Genomic DNA, 13,724 nt, shown 5'->3' with positions numbered 1-13,724 from the left:
TAGTAAAAAAAATCATTATAAAAAAGGAGACTGTGGGACTGTAGCTACGAAGATACTGTAGAGGTACAACTGCAGCAGGTATGGTGAAGATATGGCCCCTTGTCAATGGGACCCGGACAACCCGTGTTAAGACCTGGATTCTAACTTGACTTACCACGTGAATTCTGGGAGCAGTAGTGTTAGGATGGAGCAAGCGAAACTAAGGTGCAGAATACGATGCATTGAAAAAGCCAACTGCAGCACTAGAAACCTAGTGTGACGGTGGCATGGTCCCCTGCACCCCAACGTCTACAAGGTGTTGCACATACGGAGAGGCCATGTCTCCCCATGCCAGAGGTGGGTACGTGCTCAGTCCGCTTCATTTCAGCCCGTGCAAACTTCCTCATAGACATGTTTCGCCACACACCAACACACAACCTACCACATGTAAACCCCTTGGCAGCCCTGGTTTTGTTTTCGACCATGTTTCCCTGCGGTCCCACACTCACCCTACAGGGGCTGAGTTTGACAGCTGATAATTCTTTCACCCGTTTCCCACACCCTCCAGTTTCACTTGCACAGCTCAGACTCCGGGCAGCACCCGGGCAGCAATCCACAATCACAACGTTCATAGTTGCGATTTTCTTGGTTGTAGTTCTTTTTTGTGCACGCTTTCAACACCCAGAATGCAGTAGGTTCCCGAGTGACAAACCAAGAAATGTGAGTGACGACTCAAAGTAACCCTATGTCGCAAACGTCGACCATGCAAATTGCGCTTAAAAGTGCTACGGGCAAGTGGCAGCGCTATCCCCCGTGGCAGTTCGAACCTCGCTCCTGGAATACAGACTCAAGCAGCTAACAAGGGTTATGTCCCACCCTGCCCCACCCACGCTTCCAATCCTTTGGGAATTTTCCCAGCCCCTCCCACTTTCCAGTTTTCCAAATAACCAGCAGCCCCACACCTGCAATGGTGACTGCGACTTCTTTCCTGCCCACTGCTGGGGCGAGGACCAATGTTTCCCCCACAGTCCCCGGTACAGGGGAGACCCTGCCCCTCCAGCCTGCCCTCACACTGCTCGTGGCCCTGCTCATCCCCTGCGTGGCTCTGCTCTTCCTCTTGAACTGTGTGCTTTTAATTCAGAGGTTTGCCACGTTTAACAGGAAAAAGAAGCCAAGTAGCCAGAGATGGAGTGGGCAGCTGGAGGACGGGCAGGGGTCTGCTGCGGTGGAGGCCAGCACCGTGAGTGGCGACAGCCAGGCCTCCCAGGAGCTCAGGCTACCCTCTGCCAGTGCCACCAGCCAGGGTCTGGATGCTGTTCTCACGCTGGCAGAGGCACACAGGTTCAGAGAACGGCCATATTCTCGAGATGGGCTCCATAAACCCGATGGCACGGCTGGGGATCTGGACGTGTGCTCCCTAAGGCCGGCTATAACCGTAACAGTGTCGCGAGCCCCAACAAGATTGCCCCGCGAACTGTCGCTGGGTGGAAAGGGTATGCGGCGAATGCCAGCCTGGACTGCTGGTAGGACTTCCCAAAGGACGATTTCATCCAGTGACCTGGAGGTTCGAGCCAGCCAGGCGCCTCCCAACACACCCGTGACTACACCAGCTCCTCGGGTAAGGACTAATCCTATTCAGAACTCAACAGTCCTGTTTCGTTTTTTGGAATTCTGGGTCTTATAGTCCCAACAAAACTACAAGTCCCAGAATGCAACAAAAAAACAGGACTAGTTAGCCACAGATAATGTAGCAGAGTCCAGAAGGCTTTCTTTTTTCCAGTGGGAGTAGGCACATTTCCAACTAGCTCCAATTTCAGTCACATACATTCAGTCCTGGCTTTTTAATCTGCATCGCTATTGCATGATGGGGCATGTAGGCCCATCCTATGCTATAATGGAAGGAACTGCATAACCAGGCATGCAACAAAAAAAAAAGTTACCTGAAAAGCCAGCATTGGATTAATATTATTATTATGTTGTTGAGATATGTCAAATAGCTGTCTTTCTTAAAACTCAGTAAAATTGTTTTCGGGGAGCTACTCGAAAGAAGAGATTGCTTGGGCTGTTTCCGGCGGGGGGCGGGCGTTGGGCACATTGAGGAGTCTCCCTTTCCCGGGTTCCAGGGTGCTAACTGTTGTTTTTTCTTAAACAAGTAATTGATATGTGATTATGCTATCCAATTGGCACATTTAAAATCGATCAGGCTAGAAACTCAAACGTGAAAAAGCTTCACACATGTTTTATTTATTGTGCTTTTGTAAGGCACGTGTACATCAAGAAATTGTTTCAAAGCGCCCACAGGGCTAAGGGAAGGGGAACAGGAAACAGCAAAACAATGCAATATAATGACAAGGATTAGTAAAATAAGAAGGCGGTCCTGCTAGGCCTTGTGAACATTCCGAGAGTGTTGGGGGGGGGCAGGGCAGGCGATTCCACAGAGAAATGTAGGTGGGCGATGGGGAGCCAGGAGCAAGGCAGCAGGTAAGTGCCAGGCAGTGGCCCATTGCTGGAAGTATAAATGGGTCACTGTGAATCTGAAGTTCTACACCTATTTTCAGTTTCAGTTATAATGGTGACAAACAAAACTTCCAGTCCCAGAATCCAGAGGGAAAAGCCAGGACTAGTTGCAGGTGTTGAGTATGGCCCGCGGTCTCTTGGCAGCCATGCACAATGGAATGGTTTACGATCTTGAGGCACCAACATGTAGCTCAGCTTCGGGGCTCTTAAGGTGGCAGTGGATCATTAAAGTGAGATTCGAGCTTGGCTCTGGCTTTCATATGATGCATTTTGGGTACGGATTATGTCTCCTCCACCCCACCACCCCCCAATGAGATTTTGAAAGCCTCTTCTACTCAACAGCAGCACTTTAGGGGCTGAGGTTTGGTGTTTATCTTTTTAAATTTGGTTTAGTTGCAATGCAACTTTACAAATATAATCAACATTCATACATGTATTAATTTGCTGCGAGAATAACATTTTGACATCGTTAATTTACATTTTGTCAATCTCTTGAATAATATCACATAAATAAAATCAGTTTTTAGTAAATATAACACATAAAATCCATGATCCGTGGCGTATTATAGATATTGGAAAGCTTAAGTCCCAGTATTCTCTTCCAATGCAAGCCCTCCAAATAAGGCCAGTTTGGCTGATCTTTAGCTCGTTTACTAGACGCACCATAAGTAACAGATGGTACAGCCTTTTGTCTGTAGTGAGCTATTATTGGTAAACTAGTAAATGTGCCATATTTTCTTTTGGACCAGAAGAGTTTGCAAACACAAAATCTTCAGCTCATGCTTTATTTCTTCTTTATAGGGAGACTTACTTACCCTGTCATTTTATATTAATTACAAATATGTACTGGGTATTGTTGGTCTTTCACCCTCAATATTCCACTTTTTTGCCATTTTCCGAGTGCAGATTTGTTTTTTCCCTTGAATCAAGGCTTTTGACCTATTGGGATTTATTCTAAGTTCATTGTCTTTAGCATGTCTACTCGGGGCATCCATTGATCTTTTTAATCCTATTGGAGTATGATCAATGATTATAAGATCATCTGCATATAGGAGATGAGTTACTACGAATTTATTTTTGGTGGGAAGGATCTTATTTCCCACAGGTAATTAATAATGCCTCTGATATAAAAATGTAATAGTGTCGCTGCTAATAAGCACCCCTGCTTCAAGCCTACATTTATTATCGGCTTAGACAACATTCCTTCTCTGTTCAACTTCACTTGGATCGTTGTCTTCGTATGTAATTGCTGCATCCAAGTTAATAGATTATGCAGGTACATTTCCACTCTCAATTTATCCCAGAGCTTTAATCAGGAGACCGTATCGAAAGCCTGTCTATATAGGCAATGTAGACATGGCTTTATGTTTTAAGGCTTGTACAGTCAGACTATTAGGTTCCCACTCCCTCAACAAAACCAGCTTGATTTGTATCTAATAGGGTTTTTTTTTTTCTTGTAGCCATTTGTTTAATTTCTTTAGCAAGATTTTAGCAAATATTTTTCCTATGGAATCCATAAGACCTAACGGTCTATAATTTATAGGATTCAGTCGATTGCCTTTTTTTTAAAGAGCAGTAAAATAATTGATTTTTCACCAGGATGTCGGTATTTTACTTGTCTCTTTGATGTTTTGATATAGCTGAATAATAATTTTTGCCCATTGTTTCGGGTTTTGTTTGAGGACGGCATTAGATATGCCGTCCGGTCCAGGAGCTCGAGATGTACTAAGCTTTTTAATTATTCTCTCAATATCCAAGGGATCCATATTTGGCATATACATGCTAGATTTGTTCTTAATAGATAGGTCGGTGTTTTGTGTCTTATCATAAAAGGGGGTTGTGAAATGAGATGCCGAACCATCCTCACTTATTCCATTCACAGAATGGAAAGCGGGATTTGTCCCTGCACCCTCATTCAAAAGGGCCCAGATCTGTGCACTAGATTTCCCAGATATTGTTTTTAACATACATTCATTTTCAGTTTGAATTTTGTACATCTTTAACTCGTTTAAATATTTTGTGTTAATTTTTTGCACGTTCTTTAGCATATGCAAGGCTTTCTTTAGACCGCTGTCGGATAGCTTTCCTCTTGGCGACCTTTGCCGCGTTTATCACCTGGTCGTAAGGCTTATCAAAGATGGCTCGCTGCTTATCATTTACATTTTTATTATTTTATATTTACCTAGTATATTGATGTAATTTGTAGTCCTATTTAAAATAATTTCTTCTAAAAGATTATGCAATTTATTATTTGTCCACTTGATAGGATTTAATCCTTCATTCACTTTGAGACAGTGTTCATAGTAATCTCTTTCGGGAATAGAAGCGCAAGAGCATATCGTGAATAGAATATTATGATCAGTCCGTTTTGTTGAAGTGACTTCAAAGCTCTCCACTATATTTGGGTGGGATTTTGTAATGTAAGCATAATCTATGATTGCTTCTGCTCGTCCATTTCCCCAGGTCGCTTGAGGTGGGGCATCGCCCTGTATGGTTCCATTCAGCATACACCTGTTTCTGTCTGACATTAATCTTATCCATTTGGTTTCTCGGGGGCTGTGCACTTTCTTTTTCATAGGCAATGGATATTTAAATCGCCAACCTGCATCGTCAACCATATATTAGGGTCAGAATCGATTAGTTCAAATAATGCTATTACCATTGACAGAAATGTATCCTCCGGTATAACAGCTGAATTCCAATATACATCCTCCGTTATTACAGCTGGATTCCAATATACATTGATTATCGCCCATACTGGGCCTCCCTGTTGGTTTTTGTTTTGGAAATTCTAGTTTTAAAAACTGTAAACCAGGATGGGGGTTTGCCCAAGGTGTCAATTTTCCTAGAGTTTCTATTTTTAAAGTGGCAATTAGACCCATCATAGGTCAACCTGTTAAGGGGTTCAGAGCTGGAACACAACATAATTGATAATTTGGGCATGCAGGGAGGGAGCTCAACCAAGTCTCTTGTAACAGAATTAGATCATACGGCCTCAGAAGTTCATCCCGCTCAGGTTGCATCAAGTGAGCATGGCCTCGAGTATTCCAGCTCGCTATGTTTAACTTTCTGTCTTTTCTAGGATGTATAATCTATTTAGTGGGTCTATGGCTAGTTTCCAAAGCAGTTTTGGTTACCAATGACCATTTACTAATTTTATTTTCAGGCGTAACAGAGGAAGCCTCTTCATAATATACATTTCTCTGCAAATGTCAGTTTTGTCCCTTGCAGTTGATCAGTAACGGTATGCAGCTTTTGTGGTCGTCTCCATTTTTTTTGTAAGAGGTATCACATTGCTTTTGTCTTGTTACTGTTTTTTCGCTATGACTTTTTTAAATATAGCCTGAAACCTTTTGACATGCCCTGGCGTCCCATATCATATGCCTTATTGCAAGTGACGGAACATTGAGAAACGATCGAGTTTTCTCAATTGAAAAAGTTGATGTCTGTAGATCAAATGGCTCTGAGTGATGAAAAAGAGTTAAAAGCTGCTAAGATTGTAGGTCTGTTTGGGAATGGATCTCTATGCTGCCTGTCTTTCATGGTTATAAGACGTAATGAAATCTTGTTCAATGGGTTCAGGGGGATCTGGTTCCCGTTTCGCTTTTACGCCCAAGGTTCCAACAGTAGGCTCATTGCCGCTACCCTCTGTTTCGCTGGGTTTACGCAATCGTTTTTTATGTGCATATTTGGAACACTCGCTTTTCTCACACTTAGCTCTTTTTTCTATCATTGAAATGAAATTTGACTCCCTAAAGTCAATATCGAGTTTATTAATTCAAAGTTTGTTTCTGGCTCTTCGATTTCTACAACCGAGGTATCCGGCTCAATTGAGTGAGTGGTCAGGTTCATGAGAGTACTCCTATCCGAGACCTGTTCACGCTCTTGATCTACAAATTTATGGCCTACTTCAGAGCAATTATTTTCCATTCATAAATCCAGTGTCTTGGCCATTTTATTACTGCTTGGGCCTTTTTTCCCTCTTTTTTGTTTTGTTGTTCTGGTTTTTTCCAGTTATGAAATGGCTTTTATAAATTTACGTTTTCCAGAAATTTGTTTAGCATTATTTATACTTACTTGATTTTTAGTTTTTTTACTTATTCTTGTTTTCCTTTTTTCTGAGGTTGAAAAAGGTTGTAGATTGGCTCAGCAGACACTTCACTGCACTCAAAATATTCGACTGGCATGAAGGGGTGTGTATCACAGTTTTAATACTTTTTTCATAACTTTATCCAAATCTAATTCTATAAGCTCAGTCCTTCCGAAGTAACTTCAGGGTCTGGAACACTATGCAAGAAATCGATTCAATACACATTTCAGGTACCTTTTTGTTGTTAAAAGACCCATCCCTAGTTTCATTTTGGCTTCCAATATTTCCATAACAGTCTCACATAAGATTTTTGGACATGCCATAGTACTTATTTCAAGTATACCTATATTAATTAGATTTAACTCGGCTAAAATTGTGTCAAAATTGGCATTTACATTACCCAATAACTGAGTATTTTTATCAATTTTTTTCATCCATATGGTCGTATAATTTAGCCAAGCTATGAAGGCCGGTATTCGTATAACTGAGCCAAGCTATGAAGGCCGGTATTCAAAGTGGCTAAGGAGATTTCACAGGTGGGATCATGGAGTTCTTGAAGCCAAATGAGGGCCGCGGGGTGGGTTTTAAATAGGACATATCGGAAGAGGATGAACTATCCAAAACCTGATTTACAGGTCTACCATTCAGATTTGGTGAAACGGATAGGCTTGATTTGTTGCCCACATTGGCCACAAAATCTTTTTCGTTTATATCGTCAATATTCAGGGTTTCAGGGTAAGTATTATCAAGCCCATCAGTCACAGCAGGGGCCTCCATCAACAATTTCACAATATTAACACTGGCAGAACAACCAGAGGAAGAATCGCTCACACACCCAACACCTTGATCTAAATTAGTTGACATATCAGGGGGTACAACAAGGCACACACACGTTTCTGTGTTTCACAGACACCGTGCGAGCATTTATTTTAAAATGTTGTTCCCTTGTTACAGAATGATTTGATTTCTGTCCATTTACAGGCACCTGTGATGAAAGACGCGGGCAAACTAAACTTTCATTCACATGTACGCTGACCTGGCCAACGAAAGGTAACAAGGTCGATAGGGTTTTGCTCATGGGCCCATTTTGTATCAACTCTTTGTAAGGGTCGAAAATCCTGTGCATATTGTGAATTGCATATCAGAATGTCAACGTCTGTCACAGGAGTAAAAAAGAAACATTGACAGCTTTTGCTGTTATTAACAGCTTTGTGTTTTCAAATGGGGCTGGCAACATTACCACAGATTTTTTTTTGATTTGCATTCCAAAAATATCGAATGTCCGCTCCAACCGATTTCGGATGGACTAAGTCCTCCCTGCTTTTTTGGCTTTCGATTGTAATCAGTGGGATCTGAAAAAGGATTCGTTGTTGAGGGGCTTGTTGTATCACTGTTGAGGAAAGCCCTAGATTTACTTGCCATGGCGGTAGTTAACGTGTACATTTTGCTTGTTTTACTAAGCAGGCTTCTCCTTACCTATATAGCGATAGTACAACTGTCAACACCAAACCCTTCCGCAACCATCAACACCAAAACCTTCCGCCAAACGGATGAAAGAACGAACAGCCAACATTTCCTAAATATAGGAGAGTACCGAAACAGGGAGGTCGGCTGCCCTGCTGATCAGCCGAACAGTCCACCCTCTCAGTCGGCACTCACAGGTAGCGCACGCTTGTGTATTTGAAGGTTGCTGGGATATGTGGGCGGAGCCTAAATCACAAGAGCAATATAAAGTATCTTGAGGAATATAATGATTCTTAGGGAGTCAGTATATGGTATGCATTCCTGAAGGTAGCCTACGAAGCGCAATATCATTAAAGCAATAGCATCAATGAGGGTAAGCCGAAAACAACAAGTCCTTGTCAGCAGGAGTAGAAACCGCATGCACAGCCGAACAGTCGACACTCTCATTCGGCACTCACAGGTAACGCGGGTTGTTATGGTAACTTAATTGGACCCCATACTTCCCTTAGTGCAATGCATTCTGGCCCATGCAGTTTATTTGGCGGGGAAGGGAGACCTGCACGTATGAATTCCTTGTGCTAGGATGGTACAGCCCGAGTTGCAGTGGAAGTTTCGATTGGACATGGGAACAGCTCTTACTTTGAAACAAGAAATACAAGGCATTGAATTTAATCGGAGGGATTACAAAACTCCACTTGTATGTAGCTAATGTTCTTGTGTCTATTATGGAAACCTGAGTTCCCAGCTCTGAAATTCGTCGTCTGGATATCCAATCAGTGATGTTACAGATTTCCAAACTTTCTTACAATGCAGAAATTGCTAATTGATAAGGTCACACAATGACTCCACGTCAACGGGACTTCATGCCTCAGTTCTGGATTTTTTTCTTTTCCTCCGATCAATTGTGTTCTGGGAGTGGGAGTTTTCCCCCTTCTGTTGAATACAATTGTCTAAACTAAACCTAGAGTTGAATCAAGCCCAGGACTGGTATTGGAGTCCTTTATGACCAGGAGCGCCCTCTGATAATCTTGGCTTAAATGGGACATGCATGTACTTATATCTGCCGCTCAACATTGCCAGCAATGGATCCGACTAATTTATCTTGAATTGTGATCTAATGATTCAAAGACTCAAGAAAGAAATTGATTGTTACAACTTGGTATGAGGATCTGTTGCATACAAATATCTTGTCATACTGTTGGGAAGGAGCCTAGTGCTTTTCTACATTTCCAACTGTCGCAAGCGCTTTACAAACGAGGCAAGACTTCTCTAGGCACTATAGCACTGAGAAAAGCTTTTTTTCACACACAAGCGTGGCAGTCACTAAATAAAGATTGTTAGGATTGAAATCTAAGTGCAAACAACTATGTAGATGGAGTTATATGTAAAACTGTTGTACATTGTAAATTAGCTTTGTTTAAAACACACGATAAAGAGCAGTCTCTCTGCCAAAGAGGAATGCGCTTGTGCTAAGAATAGATTGCAGAGCTTGTGTGCGGTCTTGCATCACTGAGTCTAAGGCTGGAAGAGAGAACAAAGTGGATGATCAACTGTTCCTGTCAATCACAGGCTAATGGAGATTCAACACAACATAGTATTAGAAAAAGTGTTTTTCTGTAGAAGTTATTGGACCACATCAAATATTTTATGGAGTTAATGTTGAGAGAATGGCGGGAAGAAGTGTTTATGTGTGAATGTTTATAACATAGTAAATTATGCTAAACAAGAGCGACAAAGTATTCCTGCTAATACAGCATTAATGTTGAGTAGAGAACATGACCATGCAACACTGGAGCCTCTGCAGCATCCCTTGTATGGCAAGAAGAACACGTTTGGAGGAGCTCTGCGGGTATCCAGTGACCAACTGAAGAGTATTTAAGCTGCAAGCCTAGGAGCAGTCTTCAGGATCTGGGAGTCAGCAAAGGACGACGACAGAATGCTGTCTGAAATGGCAGAGCCCTCTGTCATTTCCCCAATCCTCATGATCTGTAAAGATTAAAACCTTGTTATCATCTGCAAGACAAACTCATGGCCTTTGATTCCCTAGAGGGGTGTATTTTCTATGGTTTGAGGCTGATGAGAGTGTGGATATACCCCAAAAATATATATTTAAGGGGCGCACCTGCAAAATGGGGTTCACTTTCAATACCTCACACCAAGAAAGAATATCTTAAGAGTGATAGTTTATTACACAATATTTGGTGGTGCTACGGGGTAAACGTTGGCATCTTTAAGGGAAGAAAGGGGGTGAATATGCAGCTGCGCTGTTATATACCACTCAAATAATGAATCCCCTAACACATCTGTAGGGCCTAGTAAACCTTGAGATAAATGTTAAGGCTAGCTTCATATTGCTGCAAACAGCCAATCAATTTCCAGTGGAATTCGTGATGATCCCTTCCTCTTCCGCCACCCCCAGCCTGCATCCACCTACTTTGAACAAAGGAACTCTATTAAAAAATATATTGTACCAATCCATGTATTTTGCAGCACACCATGTTCTTATACGCTGGCTGAAAAGTAGTTTGGAAAAAGAACCTGTGAAATTGCCTATGGGTTTGCAATGTACAGCTCTCGAGGTGTTCTGGGCTACTGTTCGCAGGATCCCGCAGCATCGACTATGCTAGATAGGGCAGATGAGAGATGTAGTGCAAAACATTGGAAGAGCCAAAGGTTTCAGGTCCTTGAAATGGTCCAACACCTCAGTAGCTGCTGCACTGCCAAGAGCATGGATCCTCCAGAGCTGTCAATCGATTTGCATATCTCAAAATTGAGCTGCCAAAAGAAATTAATAAATGTACAGCAGATCATCTGTATTCACACAATAAGTGCCTTTTCATGCAGGGAGCCAGTCAATATACAGTCAATTCCCTGTCAGTATTTAGGTGAATTGACCATTTATAATGGCCAAAATTGAAGTGAAGCGACTTTGCAAATGTATACATTTGGATTTATGCTTTGTTATTGCAATAATGTGACTGGCATTCTGGATAAGGATCGGTGGCACTGGCATGCTTCAGGACCTGTATCAATGCCCATTGTCCTGCCGCCTGTGGGTATCCTCTCCTTTTCTTGGGTTTTACATTGTGACCCACATGCCCAAAACTAACCTGTTTTTAGGCATTTGGCACAAAGCTGCTGACAGATTGATCTTGTATAAACTCTCACTGTCACACTTGAAATCTGTAAAATGATTTTTCCTTATTACAACATTGTGTGCAAAAAAAGAACTTGATTGGTAAAAAGACCAAACCGTCTGATTTACTCCTATTAAATGCCAGGATGCAGCCATCAGATTCTGGAGTGCTACTGTGACAGAATGCCATCTAGTCATGGTGGAAGAGCCCAAGGATTGTTTTATTTATATTTTATTGGCTCATGCCAAAATTTACACTTCACACATGTGCCTTTGTTCTAAACGGACTCCTGAAAATCTGCACTGGCAGGCACAAGATCAAAGGTCACAAATGCATTCCTGACAGCTGCTGGGACACAAAGTTCCTGCATGCAGATTAGGAATGTATTTGAAACTGATCTAAGCTTAATAATTCTAGGCTGTGGTCATCTTTGTCAAATGATCAAAGTAAGTGATCAAAATGTTCTGGAATTTCGAAAAGTGTAAACTAAAAATGTGAAATACAGTGATAGAGCATGACCAAAGACTTGCAACTGAATGTTCTCGCACCAAGGGGGACGGTGGGTGTGGGGGAGGGGGGAGTGTGTGTGTCATTAATACCTTTCTTTGTTCTAAACGAATGCTTTCTTTTAATATAACATTGAAAGTGTTGGTTAAGTGCGTGTTAATGTTTACTCCAGAAACCGGAAAAGATAGTGTTGTTTAGAAGCGCTGGAGCTCGGCTATAACGGTGCATTGCTGAGTATATTTATTTTCAATCAGCCTACATTTGTCGGGCATACTGACCCCACAAGTAGCGCTGTAAAGGCAGAAGAAACATCCAAGTCTTCAGATTATGCTGGCAGACCTTAGGGGGGTCATTCAAGATATCTGAGAGAGGAAGAGTGTTTGAATATAGCTTTATAGACCTCATACAAGTGCCGTCCCAAGAGTTCTGGGTCCTGAATACCGAGTTAATGAGGTATGAGGGGTTATAACGATGATACGGCCTGAGGGTGAGGTCTATAAAGCTATTGGAACCCATGGCCCATGTAAGGAAGGCATGATATCGACAGTAAGACAGGCACAAGTGGCCACAGTTCAAGGGTGTTTATATTAACGTCTATCTACTCCTAAATCTACAGTTGAGAGCAAGCTATGACTATATCAAATAATAATGCAGTCCTAGCAGAGTTTGGTCAAAATAAAAGGGCCTATACTAAAAAAAAAAATAAAAAAAATAAATGAATAGCGCCAATCCTTACCCTAGTGTGTGGTGGTGTTTTTGAAAAAGAAAGAAGTGTTCACAAAAAAGAGATGTCAGGATGATCAGCCCGTTGGCCTCCCTTCCCCACATTTTCAGCACGGGACCAGGCGGTTCACTCGAGCATAGCACACTCTATGGCTTCTTCAGCACGATGGTGCAGTTCAATGACCAGCATCAGGGCCATTCTGTGCCCAAGTCTCTTTACTTATCAAAGTCTCTTGATGCAGAGGGCCTGATGTACCAAAACAAATGAAAAATTCCGTTCCTCTTACAAGTATTCAATTCAGGTGATTCACTCTTCACCCTGGATCCCCCTCAGCCGAGCTTAGATCCCCTTTTCCAATCAGACTATTCTCTCCGATGGCTCACGGTTCACCCCGCATTTCCCTCTGCTGGGCTCAGATCGTCACATACGCTTCACACACTGTTCTGTTCTCTTCTGATTTCTCAATACAATGTTGTCGCTTGCAACCTTGGTTCTAACGCAGACTGATCTGCCATCAGTCTCCCTGACTCACAGGCTGTGCTGACTTTACAGGTGCTGCTTTGTTGTAGGAGCCAAGGACAGTACCACAGCGGCAAATGCTCCTCACTGTCTTGGCTATAGATGCAGGAGAGCCCCTCCCACACACAATGCAGGTTTCTTCAGCTTTAATTCCAGATTTTATGTGTCTTATTCTCGAAGGCTGGTGTAAGTAACAGCAGTCTTTCTCTGAAAAGGTCAAGGGCACTTCCCTCAATGGTCTTGCTTCTTCCTCGCGTGCTTTGCCTTGCTCAGTGTGCTTTCGTACTCCGGCTTTCATCCATGTGGGGAAGTGTAATGATCAGTAATTGCCTGACTCTGCCCGTCATTGTGTTGGGACATGTCAGGTATACGGCTTCAGTGTTAATCCATTTTCTCTCATGGGGTGAGCTGTCCGTGAGAAAGTGTTTGTATCGGGAAAGGAGGCCAGGTAGTTAGAGTCCAAGTATCCTACCTGGTAGGATGGGGATAAGGTATTACAGTGAATGGGATACCGCTTCTCACCATCTGCTGTCCCACTCCACGTAAACCCCATCCAGTGATCCTCCTGCACTGGTCCACCCCCAGGAACTGGATCCAAAAGCGATGGCCGTGTCCTGGCCACCTGGTTGACAGATCCCCAGGGACTCGCGGGTGAGACACCTTCAGGTTTCTCACACCACGTAAAAGTTTATGTACAAATATATAGTTGGCTTCTGCCTCCCTTGTAATCTCACTGGGTGTAAAATGGAAGAGACATTTTTTAATGTGAATCCAAGGATAAAAAGGT

General features: G+C 42.6%; 1 protein-coding gene across 1 annotated transcript in view; it reads left to right on the top strand.

Annotated features, from left to right (window-relative positions):
* The first annotated feature begins 919 nt into the window (after positions 1-919).
* The window catches only part of LOC138510886 (protein huluwa-like), a 71,693-nt gene continuing 58,888 nt past the window's right edge, over positions 920-13,724 (top strand). Inside the window, exon 1 of the mRNA XM_069626538.1 lies at positions 920-1,597. Within this exon, the coding sequence (XP_069482639.1) occupies positions 947-1,597 (651 nt within the window). The 5' untranslated portion in view covers positions 920-946. The remainder of the gene's footprint in view (positions 1,598-13,724) is intronic.

Source organism: Ambystoma mexicanum, chromosome 6p, assembly GCF_040938575.1.
Source record: "Ambystoma mexicanum isolate Mex_15411 chromosome 6p, UKY_AmexF1_1, whole genome shotgun sequence".
Lineage (NCBI taxonomy): Eukaryota > Metazoa > Chordata > Amphibia > Caudata > Ambystomatidae > Ambystoma > Ambystoma mexicanum.
Note: the sequence above shows the minus strand (reverse complement) of the source record. Positions and strands in the feature narration are given on the sequence as shown.